A 19264-nucleotide genomic window follows, 5' to 3' on the forward strand; every position below is an offset into this window, starting at 1 on the left:
TAAAGAAATGACTTAAAATTTGTAAAATTTGGAATAACATGTTTTGGTAATTTGGAATAACATATTTTGGTATTGTTGTGGTCTTCAACCTGCAAAATTTTGGTATGAATTCATGGTATTTTACCATCTATTATTGGCACATTTTGGTCCCATTTTGGTGCCCAAGTTATACCAAAATTAGGTATTCCTGCGTTATTTACCCCTGCTCGGGGAGCAATAATCACAAAAATCTGCTCAGTTTTTGTTTTTTTTTCTGCTTTTTTTTAATTTTCCTTAAGTTTTGTAGGGGCCTTCCTTTTGACCATAGAAGCCATTTTGCGTCATTGTCATATAAATTTGACTGTGGTCCATTCAAAAATGAAAAAAACATTAATCATTTCAAAAATAAAAAAACATAATTAAAGTTTCTGAGTAACTTGTCTTTTTGTGTTAAAATGCAAAATAAAAAAAAATTAGTGTTAATACAATTTTTATCATTTGTTTCATTACCTAACCTACAACTAAGCCGAAGAGACCGATTTGATGGCGACTTCAAAGTTCCGAAATCCGTAATTTTCATCAAAAACATTACAAAAATAATTTTGAAACCTCTTCCATTTTTCGTTACTCAAACCCAACTCATCTCAACTCAAACGTGTAAAAAAATTTGGAACATGCATTAAGAATGATTCAATGTATTTTTCAAAAATGCGACAACCCTGAATGGTCATTTTTAACCCTCTACAACCCAACCCCGCCTCTAGTCGGGCTTCGATCTAAAAAATCGCCAGAAATTCAATTTCAACCAATTTTTGGTCTTTAAAAAGTATTGGAAAGAAGAACATTTCTTCAATATAATGTGAAAATAAGTATGCAGTAACTTTTGTAGTGTGCCAGAATATGCCTTTAAGCAGTTTTTTACATGTCAAATGATAATGGTATCGTTTTATAGTAGAAAATGTGAAAACAAGCAAAAAATTGGAAAAGTGACTGTAAAAACATGAAAAAACTAGATAGGCAAAAGTTAATGATAGGAGGTGTAGAGCAAGCCAAATACTATCAGAGACAAACAACGATGGAATAATCATTATCAAAAGAAAATCATAGGAAGTTCATCTAGAGAAAAAAATCCGAAGAGAACTTGGCTCTCCTCTCTCGCGCACGAAAGATCGCTAAAAGGAATCTAAAAAAATCATCATCTTGATTATTCGGCGGAACATCTTTTTCACTACTACACTTGCAAGTGCAACGTCACACGTCGAAAAATGACCTGTCACATTTAGTAGATGGGCAATGTGTGTAAACAAAGTCAAATAAATGATTTTAAGTGGTGCAGACAAGGAAATTCACAAAAAATCATCAGCAGATTGATTTTCTTGGAGAATGTCGGGAGCGATTTTCTTTTGCGTGATTCGCCTCCTCTCTTTTTCGCGGGTGAAGAAAGTTCGCAATCGAAATTGATTGATTTGCGATTATTCCATCCCTGGAGACAAATGTAAATTATACAAGTTTAAAAAATTGAAATACTAAAAATTAAACAAAAAAAATTTACAGCAAAAGAAGTAATGTTTTTCGTAGAACAAAAGTTGCTCAAAATGACTTCCTGACCCTATAAACAAATAATCAGTTAAGATTATCGTTTCGACTTTGTAAGATTTATTTATTTACAGCAAAGGGTTTTCCGATTATTGGCCCTCGGATTCGTGATCAAGGAACAAAATTACCCTTAGAAAAATGTTTCAAGCAAACTGAAGGGGGATTTGGCAACTTGATTATCCGAAGGATTTTGCTTTGATATTTTTCTTCATTTTAGCCCATTTCCCTAGTAACATTTTTAAACTTAAAGGTTTTCTCATGATTCTGAAAACCCTCATTCGACCTAAATAGGCGTTTAAGGCCTACTTAAAACCTAAAATGTTACTAGAGTTGCTCATGTTTTTCAAAATTTTTGGCAACGCTGTTCCAACTTTTCCTTGAACACAACGCATATTATATTCATCACTACACTTCGTTTGAGATATTGGAAGAGATGTGCTCGTTTTGGCGGAGCGGAAATGTGAACTTCCTTGCTTCTTTTCTTTCCTTCTTTTCAGCAGCAATCCACCAAACCATTCACACAATCAATGGGTGGGTTATGGTGTACGTGTGCGTGTACGTGAGCACACACACTCACACACGCTGTACAAACATACTTCGACAACTTCTCCCAAGGTGAATCTTGAATTTGGTCTGGCAACTTTTTCCTCAGGTATTTGCTCAAGTTTACTCCCCTTCTTATCCCCCCTCTTCACCCTCAAAAGGGAAACCCTCTTGAGAAAAGAGGGAAAATCATACATTTAATCATGCTTCCGCTTCCACCACCCAAACCATCTCTACTGGCTGCTGCTGCTGCTGGATGCTCACAATCAGCTTTTCCTGGTTGAGTTTTTCCGCTTACAACAATCGTGCGGCGGGAAAAGCGAGAAAATCCACTACAAAAGGTTCGGTATTCCCCCTCATCCCCCCGCAGGCAAGTGTGGAAAGGATAAGATGATTATGACGCGTCGGATTTGTTCGCGGTGGTGCTCACGTGGTGCTACCTTCACCGTACCGTGAATAAGTATGTGGTAAAGAGTGGAGCTGTATTGTGATGGTACTTTGAGGCGAGTGTGTGTGTGTGTGAAAGTAATGGAATATGGGAGCAAATTGAAAAGTTTGTTGCGCACTGTTGGAGGGTACTTTTTCCGGCCTGTTTGAAGTTGGTGAGTACTTAGTTGATAGCTTTATTAATTTTAGGTTAGGCTGGTACACATTTTATTTAAAGTTTTTGTCTCTCCCCCCCCCCCCCCCTTCAAAATTGGCCCGAAAAATCGAGGGGCAAAAAAATATTTTTTTCAAAAAATTCAAAATATCAATGGAAATTTAAGTAAAATTAGCTCAAATCAATTTCAAATGCATTCCCTTGCGTTCAATATCATTTTTAGCATGTTTGGTTTGGTTTAAAATACTTTTGATTTTATGAATATTTTCGACCTTTTCTTTTTGTTTTTGTCAAATTTTACATTTTTTTGAAGACTTATGATTGCAAAACAACTTAACTAGTTTAAAATGCAATTTAAAACACTTTTTGCATTCATATATTGAGAGTATGGCTTGTTATTTCAATTTTTATATATATTTTTTTGTCGAACGCTTTAGCGCAGGTAAAAACATACATTTTAATGTGCATAAATACATTGTAAAATGCTGAATTTTTTAAGATTTGAAATTTGATGGTTAAATATTGTTTAGAGTATTTTTTCCTAAGTGGGAAAAAGGGAAAAGATGTAATGCCACAAAAAAGAGGAAATTTTCAACAATCAAATTTTCAATCTTCCAAAATTCAACTTTGTTCTACTGTGTAAAGAGTTTGCTTGCTTCCATCACGAGTAATCATAATTTTACTTAAATGTTTTTAAGGGATTGGGATTTTTGCTATTTTCGATCAGTTTTTTTTATGTTTTCTCCTTTAGAACTCAAAGTTGTACTTTAAAAAGATTTGTTTAAGGTTAAGCAAATTGTGCTTGAAATTTTACTTTGAACCTTATTATTATCTGAGCGTAAAGATGTTGTTTTATGCTTAAACAGTTAGGCCGTTACAAATATTTTTCAAAGTTTATGTCGTCTTTCAAAATCAGCCCAAAAAAATCAAGATACAAAAACTATTTTTTTATTTTCAAAGTTTTAATGAAAATAGAAGTATTATCAACTGCAAACAATTTGAAATGCGTTTTACTGCGTTGAAAATCATATTCAGCATGTTATATTTAGATTTTTTTTGTCAAATTTTTATGTTCATTAACGCAAAAAGTTTTTTTTTGCAATGAAAATATTTTCTTTAAAAAGTAACTTAAAAACTATTGATTGTGTTCAATCGTCAGAACAAATCTTGTGTACTTAAAAAAAACAATGCGCCATGAATTTCTTAAGTACATAGGACCATTTGAAAAAGTAAGCGAGAAATCAAGATAACTGAAAAACTAGCAACGATGGCTGAATCTTCAAAAAATTATCTGCCAAACTGACAAAATAATATTACTGAATTTTAAGCAAAAAAAAAAAAAACTGATATTGTGGAAATTTCAGCTACTTTGTCAACCATTTTACTTGAATTTCAGTAAATTATCTGTCATATGACAAGTATCAATTAACTGAGAATTTAGTAAAATCGAATTGACTGAATTGTTTACTAACATTTCAGTTAATGAATGTTGAAAGTTTACTAAATTTAAGCAACAAAAAAAATGTGAGTATATTGGCTAGAAGATTAATAATTCAATTCCAAAATACAAGTTGTTGCACCTATTAAGCCTATGAATAGTTTAGTTTATTTTTCTACATAGGTTTTTAGACGAAATTGCTTAGTTTTTCCTTTACTTATTCAAACTTTGTATTAATTTTAATACCAAATAATTTTATTATGTAAAGGAAAAAACCCGGTTTTTAAAAATTAATGAAATTAAGTGTCATAACATATTTTAGAAGTGAAAACTCCGCAACTTATGCCAAAAAGGTTTGTGGATTAATCTGAACATTACGTGGTGAAACAAGTTTGGAATTTGAGCCAAATCCATGCAGGTTAAATGACCATTTTTTTTAAGAGAAGCGTTGGGAAATTTTATGTAAAGACAATATTAAATTCATTTATAATTTTTTGGTTTATGGGTCATCAGCTAAGGCTACCAACTGTACGGATTTTATCCTTACCGTACGGATTTTCGTTCCTCGTAGCGAAATTTTAGCTGGCTGAAATATTTTACGGATTATTTCATATAATAATTGTACGGAATTTTATGACGACAGCAATCATTTTTCAAATAGCACTTTCATTTAATTGTTACACCAACGAATCATATCATCTTAGTGTACGGATGTTTGCTCTGCAATAGTTGGTAGCATTTGTCATTAACACTAATATTGATGAAGAATAATGGCTTTCGGATATAGTCAGCTTAGAAAAATGTACCAATTCTTTCTAGTTTTATACTTAAAGCGTTTCCTATATACTTTTATTAATGTTTTTTTTCTTCAATATTACAATAACATAGGATTTCTCCTCCATTCAGAGAATCTTTCTTCCTGTGTGAAACATAAATAGCATTCAATAGATACATTTTGCTTGAGTGTGAGTGTGAGTGTTCTGAAGTGTGGCTACAATTTGTTGTATTACTTAAATTGGTTACTTGTAAATAGTACCTATAGCTTTGTTTCCTCTCCGTATTTGCATTAGCATATTTTCCAGTACAGTTTTGTTCCATTATAATTACGCGATACTAGTAGTAGTAGTAGTTGTTGTTGTTTGCTGTTTTGCTGATGTGGTGTCCGTAGCGCGGATAGTCGATGTTTCAGTTGCGAAAAACCGGTTGGATTACATAATTTGAACAAAACTTTGCCCGCCTCTCTTTACATTTTAGGAACGTTTTGTTTTCGCCATGCGAAAAGTAACTGTAATTAGTGTGATGATTATACGTCGTTCTCTGCACTCGGTCTATCTCGAAAAAAGTTTGGCACAATTAAGATTTTTCTTTCGTCTCCCTCTTTGTAGGCGTGTCAGTGTTTGTTAGTTTGAGAGATTTTTTCCAAATAAAATTTTGCAAAACAGTGTTTCTTTGTTTAAATTTTAGTTAGTTTGGTTAGTTTCCTTTATACACGGCTTTATTTGGCAAGTATACTTAAAGCATTTTTATTTATTTCATACTCTAGCTGATTAGTTACACGTTTCCACCTCTCCTCAGTGTCTGATGATTGTGTGAAAGTTTCTTCAAGTCGTTGGCCAGTTGCTTGCTCGTGGGCATCGGCAAAGGGCACTTCAACTTTCATCAACATTGATTGCCCTCTTTCATTGTGGTAAGTGGTGTGTGTGTGTGCTTGCAACTCGTTTGTGAACTTTTCAACTCAATGAAACAATTTGATGTTGCTGTTTGATGGCCAATTTGGCAAATGACGAAATGGAGTTGAGTTTTGGGTTGCAGTGATGTGCCTTCCCACGTGCCCACTTGACGAGTTGTTAGTTTTTATTTTGGAGGACTCACGATTTGATATGTTTTATGATTGTGATTGTAGGGGAGGGATGTTCAAGCTGGAGGAAGCATGTCTATTTTTTATAGTTAGTCAGATAATATAGTAAAACTCAGTGTAATAAAAATTATTTATATAAAACAAAATCTTGTTCATGAATTGCGTAATAATTATAAAAATATGTTCACATTTTTTACTGATTTGAAAATTAAAATCAATTGAAATTTAGATTTAACGATTTTCAAAGTGATGACAATATTTTAAATTTGCTCAATTTTCAAATAGGGGAAATCTACCCATTTTAATCCTAATAAGCGGTCGTGTTTGAATGATGCTGGATAATCTAGAGTCTCCCTTGAATTTTACTAAAACCAAGTACACCAACGAGTAGAGCAAGTTTTTGTGAACATTTCTGTTTATTTTCACTTTCACTAAAAGTTATACTATTTGTTTACCAAGCATTTAACAAAAAAAAATTCCCAAGGGTATTCTAATCGAGGCGAATGCATTGGGCCACGCCCATTTTTCTAATATCGGCTTAGTTCTTTTTTGTTCCAACACTCTGTCGAGTGTTGCCATTTGCGCTGACAGTTCAAACGAACACTCACGAAAAGTGGCATTTATAGGGAAAGTTTCCTGGCATCGCTGGCTGTGCTGCTGGTGGTGTTGACGGCCAGCCTTTGTTCTTTTTTGCCTTCGTCTCTTGCTCGGTTTTCTTCAGCCTTCGATTGGAATGCAAAGTGAAAATTGAAACGTCAAACGACTTGGCGCGTTTGTTTTTTTGATGGCGCTTGCTAATTTATTAAATTTTTCGGGATTATTCTTCAAGTGAGTGCCTTACTAATGATCAAAAGAACATGTTGCCGGTAGTTGGAAGCAATTTCATATCTTAAGCGCCGTGAAAAAGTAAGCGAAAGTGAAAAGTTAATTTTGGCGATATTCATTAAGCGTTTGAGGGATTCTCGTGTGTGTCACTGTGTGTGCCAACAAAATGATGAGAAGTGGTCTCGCAAAATACAAATTATGATCAAAAGTGCATTAAATGTGATCTTTTTGGCCAGTAAGTGGCATACATTTGCGTGCTTACTCGAGGCGGTGCTGTTGCTGGTAAGTTTATAGCCCAAATAGTATTTTTGGAGCTTTAATCGAGCATCAAACTCTCCATATGACGAAGATAGGTGTTTGATTGGAAAGGGTAGATTTCCCCTAGTGCATTGAATCTTATTTTGATCTGTGCAAAAAAGTATATTGAGGGACCATCAGAATAAATCGTCTAGTAATGCACGGAATTATAATCTTGTCTTGTCTTGACTTCAATTTATCATTTGTTATAAGTATATTGGAGTGTTCCAATTTAACCAAAATTACCAATAAATTACAATTTTTTTGCGAAAAATGTTTTAAATTAAATCAAATAATATTTGGATATGGTCATTATATGGGATTTCTTTGATGTCCAAAAAAGTTAACTGTGAAATTTCAAATTACAGAATGAGCTCGCATAACATATTTTTAAATCTGTTTTGAAAACATCAAATTGTGCTCTCTAGCTGCAACAAATTGTAATATGGTAATGTATGGTCAAAAGATTTCTGAGAAATTACAATTTATAGATTCAATAGTCAAGTTCCAATTTACCTCATAATTTTTTTCAAATATTTTTTTTCAATTCAGTTCAATATGGATTCAGAATCGTGTTATTTGGTATGTGTTCATGACAAAGTAATTTAACGGGATGGGACAATTTTTATTTACTTTTTTAAAAGAAGTTTTTAAAATATAAATGTTGAAATTGAATTGAAATAAATCGAAGGACATTAAAAAAAATATGACAATAATGTGTTTAAAATTTGTAATGTATCTGTCATCATGTCCGTAAAGCACTATCCATAAGCCACGTGGAGACCTCCTTTAAAATTTAAAACCCCTCCCCTCTCCTTTTTGAAGGGACCATCCATAAACCACGTGGACACTTTAGGGGGGGGGGGGGGGGTATGGCGATTGTCCACGATCCATACAAAAAAGTTTTTTTTTTGTATGGACAATTGTCCACGAGGGGGGGGGGGGGGGTAACAGATTCACAAAAAAGTGTCCACGTGGTTTATGGATGGTCCCGAACAAGTTCTCATATAAATAATAACCAATCGTAGACAATCGTATATAACCCTCTTTTGAATTTTCCACGTGGAATGGGGATGGCCATTATCGTATATGGGTAATTCTCCGCCAACTCACACAGCAATTGCCCCGACCCCTCTTCGATTTGCGTGAAACTTTGTCCTAAGGGGTAACTTTTGTCCTTGATCACGAATCCGAGGTCCGTTTTTTGATATCTCGTGACGGAGGGGCGGTACGACCCCTTCCATTTTTGAACATGCGAAAAAAGAGGTGTTTTTCAATAATTTGCAGCCTGAAACGGTGATGAGATAGAAATTTGGTGTCAAAGGGTTTTTTATGTAAAATTAGACGCCCGATTTGATGGCGTACTCAGAATTCCGAAAAAAACGTATTTTTCATCGAAAAAAACACTAAAAAAGTTTTAAAAATTCTCCCATTTTCCGTTACTCGACTGTACAAATTTTTGGAACATGTCATTTTATGGGAAAATTAATGTACTTTTCGAATCTACATTGACCCAGAAGGGTCATTTTTTCATTTAGAACATTTTTTTTCATTTTAAAATTTCGTGTTTTTTCTAACTTTGCAGGGTTATTTTTTAGAGTGTAACAATGTTCTACAAAATTGTAGAGCAGACAATTAGAAAAAATTTGATATATAGACATAAGGGGTTTGCTTATAAACATCACAAGTTATCGCGATTTTACGAAAAAAAGTTTTGAAAAAGTTACTTTTTGCGTTTCTCTTTGTTTCGTCGTCCGTGTCTGTCGCGGGTGACCATGAACGACCATGATCGATGACGACCAACTTTTTCAAAACTTTTTTTTCGTAAAATCGCGATAACTCGTGATGTTTATAAGCAAACCCCTTATGTCTATATATCAAAATTTTTATAATTGTCTGCTTTACATTTTTGTAGAACATTGTTACACTCTAAAAAATAACCCTGCAAAGTTACAAAAAACACGAAATTTTAAAATGAAAAAAATTGTTCTAAATGAAAAAATGACCCTTCTGGGTCAATGTAGATTCGAAAAGAACATTAAATTTCCCATAAAATGACATGTTTCAAAAATTTTTACAGTCATGTAACGGAAAATGGGAGAATTTTTAAAACTTTTTTAAATGTTTTTTTTCGATGAAAAATACGTTTTTTTCGGAATTCTGAGTACGCCATCAAATCGGGCGTCTAATTTTACATAAAAAACCCTTTGACACCAAATTTCTATCTCATCACCGTTTCAGGCTGCAAATTATTGAAAAACACCTCTTTTTTCGCATGTTCAAAAATGGAAGGGGTCGTACCGCCCCTCCGTCACGAGATATCAAAAAACGGACCTCGGATTCGTGATCAGGGACAAAAGTTACCCCATAGGACAAAGTTTCACGGGGTCAGGGCAACTTTTCCCGATTTCGTGTGAGTTGGTAGAGAATTACCCATATTGAATTTAACAAAAACAATATTTATTTATGCTAACAGTACCGTTAAAAAAACACAGTAAATTTATTTATGAATTTCAAATGTCGCTCAAATTTTAAATCAAAAATTCTAGAGTTTATGTTTATAGGACCTTTCAAAAAATACTCTTAATTTCTTTAGAACTGACTACTCAAAAAAGCATATAACAAAACACAGTATTAATTTGTTATTTTTGTCAACTTTTATGGAATTAATTCACGAGACATTTTTAATGGTTTAAAACTGATAATTGAATGTTCAGATTGCGTCTGGAAAGACATAAATTTATCTTTTAAATCGGGAGGTTTTTAGGTTGTATTTCGAAGAGAAATATGTCATCGAATTAGACATCAGATGAGAAAATTATGAATCCTGAAAATTGTTGAAAGTTAATTTATTTGTAACTCCTTAACAAATAAAATATGTGTTTTTTATCATTGTTATTATTTTTATCATAAAAAAGAATTTAACTTGAAAATTTGAAAGTTTCAATTCATTTCAAAATCAACGCATTGAGCGACAAAAAAAATTACAAAATATCGATCATAAATTGGAAACCAATAAAAACTTTGCTTTCCGAAAAAAAAAATCTAATTTAAAATATTTGACTTTTTGATAAAAACAGAAAACTTTGATATAATTGTAGTTTTGAACCCTGAACTGTTCTCATAGATGAACAGTTCTCTAAAATTTTACAAAAATTAATGCTTATATTCATTTTTGTATTTTTTATTTGCATGACGCTTTGTCCATCATCGGTTCCTTATGTCGAAAAAAGTAATTTAGCATTATTTGTTTTTTTTTTCACAAAAATTTCAATACAAATTTGAGGGTTTTTCCTCGAGAAGGGGTTTTCTGATTGAGTTGGAATATTAGGGAAAAGTTTTAGGTTTAGGACTTTTCAGACAAAATAGTTACGCTAAAACAAATTTCCCATTTTTGTTTTTAATAACTTTTTATCACCAAAAAATCGTTTTTGACAAACTCTACCCTATTCGTTTTCCTTTTGTTTTTGTTTAGTAGACAAAAAGTGCCAACGTTTGAGCTATAGGGTTTGACGGACATTTTATGTCTGGTCTTGTCTTAATTTTTGAAAAAAAAAAAACAATATTTTTTAAGGTATCGAAAATGAACACGAAAAAATCCCAAAATCATTTTTAAATGTAAAATTCAATTCTTAATCGGAAGTAATTGTGTAAATTTTAAATTTTCGATTTTTAAAATTATTAATTTATTTAAATCGAGATTTCCAAATAAGTGTCCACGTGGTTTATGGATGGTCCCCATGCAAGAGAATTGCTCAGCTAGGTAAAATGTCAAAATGAAGTGTAATAAAACGGATTAAAAATGATTTGTTTTTGTTCGAAAAGTCCGTTTAGAACTTAACATGATTGATTGTTATTTTTTTATGATATATTATATAATAAAAAAGTTTTATTTTATATTTGAAAAATAAATCACTGGTATCTTTTTGTTTTTTCCACGATCTATGCTGAAAAATGATAATTAGTTGAGCACAAAACCACAAAAAAATTTTTTTCACAAAGTGTGAAAGAACGTCATCTTCCACCTTGAACATCCCCCACCATCACGGTTTGATAAAATGTCTAAAATCAACACTTAAGCTCTTGCGACCTTCTTCGATTATACTGGACCATGTTCGGATAAGATTACAGTTTTCAACTATTTTACATTCTGCCCTATATGCATCCGAAAAAACAAAACCAAAAAAATACCTTACCTGCAACAACAATCAACCTTTTAATTTCCTCTAAACTCTACAGCAAACGTACCGTTTCTTTTCCCATCCCTTTCCGGACAATTTCCCGCCCATCGATCAGGCCAACCGACCACGTTTGAAATCCAATAAGCTCTTTTCCGGAACTAAATTTCGCAATTTTCCCACAACTCGAACTCAGTTGCCAGGACCTGCCCGGAGAAAACGGGGAATAATGATGAGTAGCTTTTCTCCGGGAACCTGGTCCAGCTCAGCAGAATCCCCTTGTAATCGCTTCCCGTGAAATTGAACCAAACTGGCGAAAAACTTGTGAGTGTGTGTGTGTGAGTGCCGGTGGAAGTTGGCCAAGTCAACAAAATTTAAATCCAATTTGAGAAAATTTGCATACAGAGGACGGGACGGATGGAGTGCGGTGAGGAGAAACAATTAAAAATGTGAGATTTATGAAAATATTGCATTACCGGGAAAGGATCTACGCAGATTGTTATTGTTGGCGTGCCTGAACGATGGAGCATCAAACTCAGCTTAAAATATCCTATCAACAGTTTCCGGTTCCGCAAGCAAATTGTTTTTCCCCACTCATTTTTCCTGGTTTTGTGTGTGGAAATTAATTGCTAGTTCGTCCTGTATTTCGCTGCTGCTGCTGCTGTTTGTTTAATTCAAATTTGCTAGTTGATATATTAGTTGATGCTACCAACGCTTACTAATATATATATTGTTATATTCTTAATACTTCAGTATATATGTTTGATAAACCCTGCTTTCAGTTATACATGTTTCAATAAATATTTATAGTATCATAGTTGTCCCTTCTCTAACTTCGTTACTCGTTCTCTCTCGTCCTCCCCCTTCTAAATACCATTGTCCTGCTGTATTGTGTAGTTCATCCCCCTCTCGTGTATAGCTATTAGCTGGAGCTCCATCTGGTAGCCAGTGTTTGGATTTGTCGGGAAAGGATTCTAGCAAATCTAGTGGAGCAGTCGTCTGGTCTGGTCCGTGACGAGATTGTCCCATTAGTGGGCGGTGTACTTCACCAGTGATGCCAACAGCAGGACCGTGCTGGCCGCGACACTGGACAGAAGGTTGTGAGCAGCTGGAAAGCAAAAAGGATAGAATGATAATGAAGAAAATTTTAGTTTTAGGTTATGTTTGGAACATGATAACTATAAAAGATGTTTGAATTCAACATAACTGTATGATGAATTATGATAGTAAGACTCAATGGAAATATAAAAATGTTGTATGCCAGTTTTATGGTTTCATAAGGTCATTTAAATGTAAATGTAACAAAAACTTTTCTATTTCATTATAGAATTTTGAACACAAACTTATATTTTTTTATTTTTAAATTAGATTCAGAATTAAATATTGTGTATTGTGAGGAATATAACATGACGTAAGGCCGTTGCAAATATTTTTGAAGTTTATGTCCCTCGGCTCTGACCAAAGTTGAGAGGTGGGCAAAAAAATAAAAATACAGAAATTTAAATTACAAGCCTACGATTCAACATTTGATTTAAGCATGGTGCAGAATATGGTTCCAAAGTGATGAATTTTTGAAAAAAATATTGCATTTGGAAAATATCGAACATATATCTTCAACAGAATTTAAATGGGGGCTTCGTTTTTTTTATTTGAATAGTTTTGGTCAAATTTTCCAAAAAATGTTCAACTTTTGGAATGCAAAAATATTTCATGAACATTTTTTTAAGGCTGAGAAAATTTGCAACATATTCCTTCAAAAATTTATTAATCGGTCTGCTGTAAGATACATTTTCATAGAAAACTTAAACTAATTTTTGTCGAAAAGATAAAAAACTTTGAAAAGTGACCAAAAAATTCCGAGTTACCGTGAAATTAAAAAATATGGCTTATTTACACTGAAAAAAACTAATCCAACTTATTTTGAAAAAAGTTGTAAGAAATCATTTCTGCTTTTGAAAAATATGTTTCCCTTATGAAATATTTTTGACCTGCAAAAAATTTACATTTTTGGAAACGTTGACTTGAAAATGATTATAACTAGGGCCAGTGATTTTTCGCGATTTCGCGAAAGCCGCGTCATCCGTGAAATTTGCCCTTGAGCGTGAAATTTCGTTAATACCGTGAAATACCGCGAAATTCTTATTAATTATTTAACCAACTGTTCCTAAGTGTATTTGAACATCGAGTTTTTTTATTCAGCAAATCTACAAGAATTTTAACAGGCATTTTGAAACTCATTTTCGAAAATATTGTTCATTACAATTTTTTACGAAAAATTCCAGCGAAATAAGCTTTGGTTATAACATGCCTTGGATAATACAATTTGATAATACAATTTTGACTAACATTTCACAAAAAAATGTGAACGGACGATTTTCAAAACTGCAAAGAAACTGCAGAACAGTTTAGCAAATTAAATTTGAAAAATATCAGTAAAATTGGGATAGTTTAATCGTAAATTTCTGTAGTAAAAAGTTTGCAAAATTTCATGAAATTGAGCCCACCATTTTTTTACTGTCTTAAATACTTTGTGTCAGAGGATAATATTTATATCTTAAACAACTGCTTACTATTGCAGTAATTTTCCTGTACACAACTACTCTTAAATAACACAATTTTGCGTTAATTCTAGGCAAATTTTTGAGTACCGCGAAAACGCCGTGAAATTCCAATGTTTTGAAATTGGCATGCCACGTAATTCCAATTTTTCGCCGTGAAAAATCACTAGCCCTAGTTATAACTTATTGTTACACTTAATCAAATAAATTTGAAGCCATTTTCGATTACAAGTTTGAGCACTTTAAAATGAATTTTTAAATTTTTTTACCATTTTTCGATCTTAACAAAAATCATTTTTTTTTCAAAAAAACATGACTCTGGTATCAATTTTTGCATTATCTTAAACATCAGCTTAAACTTTCGGTCCCGAAAAAATATCTTGAAATTTCAAATTGAAAGAAAATGTTTTTGGAATTTGTACCAAATGTTTCTCAAAAGCCGTAGGGATTTTCAAATCGATTTGTTGTCTTCAGCATCAATTTCTTTCCTTTTTTATTTAAATTGTTGGCTTAAAAACATTGAATACTCAAAACCATTTTTTTATTTTTATATCATTTTGCAATCAAAAATTACACTTGATGAAACATATAGATTTTTAGGAGGACTATTTCTGCCCATGATTGAAAATTAGGCTATGACTATTATGCCAAATCAAGTATTGCGAGAAAAACGCGTTTTAGTTTTTGTCACAAAATCTTCGTCAAGGCAATTTTCCATAAGAGTGGAATATGAGCCGTTTGGTTTTTTGCATCGGATGCATTTGCAGATGCATTGGAACATCCTCTACCACCTGGTGCTAATATCTCGTTTTTGCCAAAAGTGGATATTAGCCGTTTTTTCAATGGTGGGCAGATTTGTGGATTTTGTTTTTTTAGAAAAAAGTATATATTTTTCGAAATGGTTATAGTGCCAACTTCTGAAGATTTTAGAATGAATGTAAAACTCGGAAAAATAGCTGCCAGAGTAGAATATTGCAATGAAATATAATTGAGAAAAATCTAGGCAACTTTTTTTTTCTGATTTTCGATGATAAAAAATTAAATCTTTTAAAAAAAATTCCAATCATTCATGAAAAAAATATCAGAACCATGCTAACATTTCAGAACGGCCCTTATTTATTTGTTATACCGTTAACCGAGGTGACATTGATAGGGTTAAACAAAATTTGGTATATTTTCTAACTGGTAAGGTTTGTCTCGAGATAATTATTTTTAAACATGTACTGATGTAGGCAACACAAGGTCCATGCACTTGCTTTAAAAAATCGATTTTTCAATAGTGCTTAGAAAAATATTTGCTTTGAATATTCTTATTTTGAACTCCAAGGTGACTTTGATGAACATAGTTTTGCTTATTAAAATCGGATTTAAGGTTTTCAAATTTTAAAACGTAAGCGTCCAATGTACCATCCTGTGACACTTATGTTTCATCTAAAGTTTTTGACTATTTTACAAAATAAATAATATAAATTAGGTAATTTTTTTTAAGTCGGAATTTTGCCAAAACCATCCTCAAAACATGTTTTGTTTATAACATTATCGATTCATATTGAATTTCAAACTAAATTCCAAGCACAGATAAAAAGTTTTATTTCAAGTTTGAACTACTGAAAATGCCGATAAATTTGGAGATTTTTTAGAATTGTGTGTCAAAATAATTGTCCACAGAATACGAAAATTCATTCCGTTTTTCGAATCGAGCTCATTTTCATTTAGAAAATCTAGACACTCTGAGAATATTAAAATAATGCTATTAATCAACATTTTCTTCACCATAGTTAAAAAAAAATTGAACTTCCCACAGTTTGAGTAAATTTCTTCTTGAAGTACTTTGAACATTTCTCCACCATGATTCCATACCATAACGTATGAATTTAGTTAAATCTATCAAAGTCACCCCGGTACCTTTTGAATAGTTAGGCTCAACAAAAAAGGCTTTTTTTGACATAGAGAATACGTGAACAAAGTTTAATCCTAGTTTAAAAATATAAACAAATTAAACAATTTGCGAAAAGTGCGGAATTCTAGAGAATTTACATAATTACATTATTTTGTAATCAAGCCTTACTGTGAAAAATTCTTAGATAACTTTATTTGGACCTTTTTCAGAACGAAATAATTATAATGTGATCCTTAAATCCAATGGAGTGATTTCAAAATTTGACGTTTTTATGATAAAATAGGCATTTTTTCCTGTTTAAGAATCTGTTTCTCATGAACCATAGTCCTGTTTTCAATTTATATGAAGCAAATCTATTTAGTTCAGCAAAAAAGGATGGTCAAGAATGGTCAAAAAATTAATATTCTTAACTATATGTGAAAATCAATAAAATCAATAATCTTATAGAGTACTTATTGATCAAAACTTGGATTTGTAAAGTTTTGGACTATCAAGAGATATTGTGATACATAATTAATTTTGCATATTTGAACAATTGAGCAACATATCCAAAAATCGGTTGCGTTAAGCAAAAATTTGAAATCCCGCTATCACTTCAATTCTAATCGACTTCCTCTGTCAGATCGATTACTTACCCCTACTGCTTCCATTGCTGTTGGTCGCCCAGTAGATAACCTTCGAGTTCTGCTCGGACCGGTCAATCTCGTTCAGGTTGGAATCTGTTTCGCAAGAGTGAGTAAAGAGAAAATACCGAAATAAGTGAACACGAAATCCACCGAATTCAAACAGCCCGGACTAAGCTGGCAAAAAAGTTTCTTCTCTCAAGTGTAAATTTAATTCAATTAGGTGTTGATGGCCCCCTAAAGGGATTACATATGGTTCTAGAAAGTGCCTCCCTCTAAATTGTTACCAGCTTAGTGTGTTTTCCGGGGTTTTGTCGGAAGGTAGAGGGAAAAGTGACCTCCTCGCCACTAATGACGATGATGATTCACACTCCCAGGGAATTCTCTCCCGGCTGGAAGTGGCACTTACTTTTATCAACCACGTGCACGGAATACGAATTGGGATGATGCTGGCCGTTTTGGCCGGAGCCTCCCCCGGGCCCATTGCCACCGTGATGGTGCAGCCCGGGCAGGGAATCGTTGTTTCGGCCGGCACTGTTGACCCAAAAGTCCTGCGCTTCCGTCGTGGGGGGACCCGGTGAGGTTGTGGGTGGGTTGGATACTGAAAGAGAGGAGAAGTGAGGGGTTGATGAGAGTTTAGATTTGATGAGTTGTTGAGTAGTTTTAAGGGTTTTTGATTGTGATAAAACGGGGGTTTAGAGATTATACATTTGGCAATATTTCATCATGGACATATGTGGTAATTAACCTTGAGGTTTCGTGGAGATTTGCTCTGAAGGAAATGAGCTCGAAATAGACATAATGCATTTTTTTCAAACAAAAGTTTGTTGAATTTTTAGTCAACTTAAAATATTTCCCTGGTGTCAGTCGAATTTCCTTGATTCTTGAGTTTTTCCCGCTTTTTCTCGTGTTGGTCACCCTGGTCTCAAACCTCCATCTCATCGATCCTCTCCCAAACTCCCACGCAATCTAGCGAAAATCCTAAATTTTAATTCCAATATTTACTCCACAAAATTTCCCAGCTGAATTCCGGCCACTGTTGATGCGGTACGGTTGTTCAAAATTTAAAGAAAAACCTCCGAGGATTGTTGTTCGTCGTCGTCGGTTGTCGTTGTGTGGTTCTCCCAATTGGGAGAAGCCCCGTGGCCACATTGCCGGTTTGGATCGCGACCCAACGAAGCATATTTTTCCCATCACACCTGCAGCGCTTCCTCCTTCCTTTATTTACCCAAACAATGAAGCTCGGTTCGGCGGGGGGTTTGACACACACACAGCATCACAATGATGGTGGCAGTTGAATGAAATATGATTATTAAGAGTAATAATAATAACAAAACGGCAAACGACAACAAGTGCTCAATTGCGGAAAGTGGAGAACGGTGGGGGAGGAAATTTTCTTTTCACGTGAAATCAGCGATAAAAATCTCTAGTGACATTCATCTACTTGCTGGGGTTGTTTGAGGTTATGCTCAGCGGTGGCTTAGCCGTCCGTCATCAGCACCACCCACAAAGCACTCCCAGAAAAGGAGGAGGGATGAAAATTCGCGTTTGCCTCTTTTTTCCGGCACGAAGCACAGTGACTTTCCACGTGGATTGTTGGCATTGCTCTTGAACCGTTTTCTTCCGCCCCTGGACGACTTGTCGTTTCGAAAAGAAGTTTAAATTAGGTCTTCATAATTAATTGATGTCGCTTCAATTGGACCTGTTCCACCCATCTCGTTACGGAATGCGAATATTTATGGCTTTCCTGTTAGCGGAAGTTCGTTCAATTCACGATTCAACTAAGTTTTTTTTTTATGACGGAATGTTTCATGGTCACCAACCTCCACTCAAGTGAAAAATGACCATCTCACTAAATAAACAAATTGATTTTCACTTGTTGACTTTACCCTAATGTTGAGCAAACTTTAAGCGCAAACAAACAGTGTGCCCCTTCGCCGATTGATTATAAATTCAAAAATTGTTTGCCAAAAAACCCCTCAAAATTTATGCGCACAACGACACAATCCTCGTCGTCTTGAAAATCGATAAACCGGCAAGTTTTCCCCTTAAGCGAAAGTTGGACTTTTCCGGCAAATTCATCTTTCTTCTCATCCCGAACCACCAGATGTCACCTTTGGGTGGCGCACGAGATTGCAGCCGCAGCCGGTGTGTGTATGTGGGTGACTTTGGTGTGCAAAAAGCAATTAGGTTTTATTGAAAATCATTGGTTGTAGGAAAGAGTTTGACACATTTGCTAGCGAGGTAGTAATAAAAAGGGAACACGCAAAAAAAAGGCGGCCGAAACTTTCTGGTGACTTGGCGAAAGTTTTCTTTTTTCTTTTGGCAAATCGACGATGATTTTCGCCAACCACCCACACATTCTTGGTGGCCAGGGAAAGTTGTTCCAAAAGAGAAATAAAAACTTGTTTTGCAAGCAATTTTTGACTATCGTATCTTGTGACTGCTCTTAAAGCAGAAAACTAAAAATTTGATAAAATTATAATTGAGAACACTTACAAGAGAATTTTCACTTAGCACTTAGTTTATTTAATTGTGTTCAGAAGGTCATTTTAAGCCACTTTTGTTCTAAGAAAAACATTACTTCTAGCTTATTGTGGAGTTCTTCATTCATTTTTAATATTTTCATATGCATTAGAGTGACAAGAAAAAATGAAAATTTTGGAAAATCGCAAGAGATACCCGCGGTATCCGAAAAGATCGGAAAATTTCACGAATGTTTCATGTTTTAACATTGAAAATCGGACCATTAGTTGCTGAGATATCGACATTCGAAAAACTTCAATTTCCCTGTTTATTTTTTTTAAGCCGCTGTATCTCAGCAACCAGAGGTCCAATCGTCAATGTCTTTTAGACAATTTTATAGCA

The 19264-nt window shown here is 33.8% G+C and overlaps 1 protein-coding gene across 2 annotated transcripts in view; it reads right to left on the reverse strand.

Moving 5' to 3' along the window:
• Nucleotides 1-9859: 9859 nt before the first annotated feature.
• Nucleotides 9860-19264, reverse strand: part of LOC120414078 (lachesin-like) — a 163202-nt gene continuing 153797 nt past the window's right edge. For both annotated transcript variants that reach the window (XM_039575100.2, XM_039575101.2), the window contains exons 9-11: nucleotides 16806-16997; nucleotides 16409-16492; nucleotides 9860-12423 (exon numbers count right to left, since the gene is read on the reverse strand). In XM_039575100.2, the coding sequence (XP_039431034.1) occupies nucleotides 12344-12423; nucleotides 16409-16492; nucleotides 16806-16997 (356 nt within the window). In that variant the 3' untranslated portion in view covers nucleotides 9860-12343. The remainder of the gene's footprint in view (nucleotides 12424-16408; nucleotides 16493-16805; nucleotides 16998-19264) is intronic.

This window comes from Culex pipiens, chromosome 2, assembly GCF_016801865.2.
Source record: "Culex pipiens pallens isolate TS chromosome 2, TS_CPP_V2, whole genome shotgun sequence".
In the NCBI taxonomy this organism is placed as follows: Eukaryota; Metazoa; Arthropoda; class Insecta; order Diptera; family Culicidae; genus Culex; species Culex pipiens.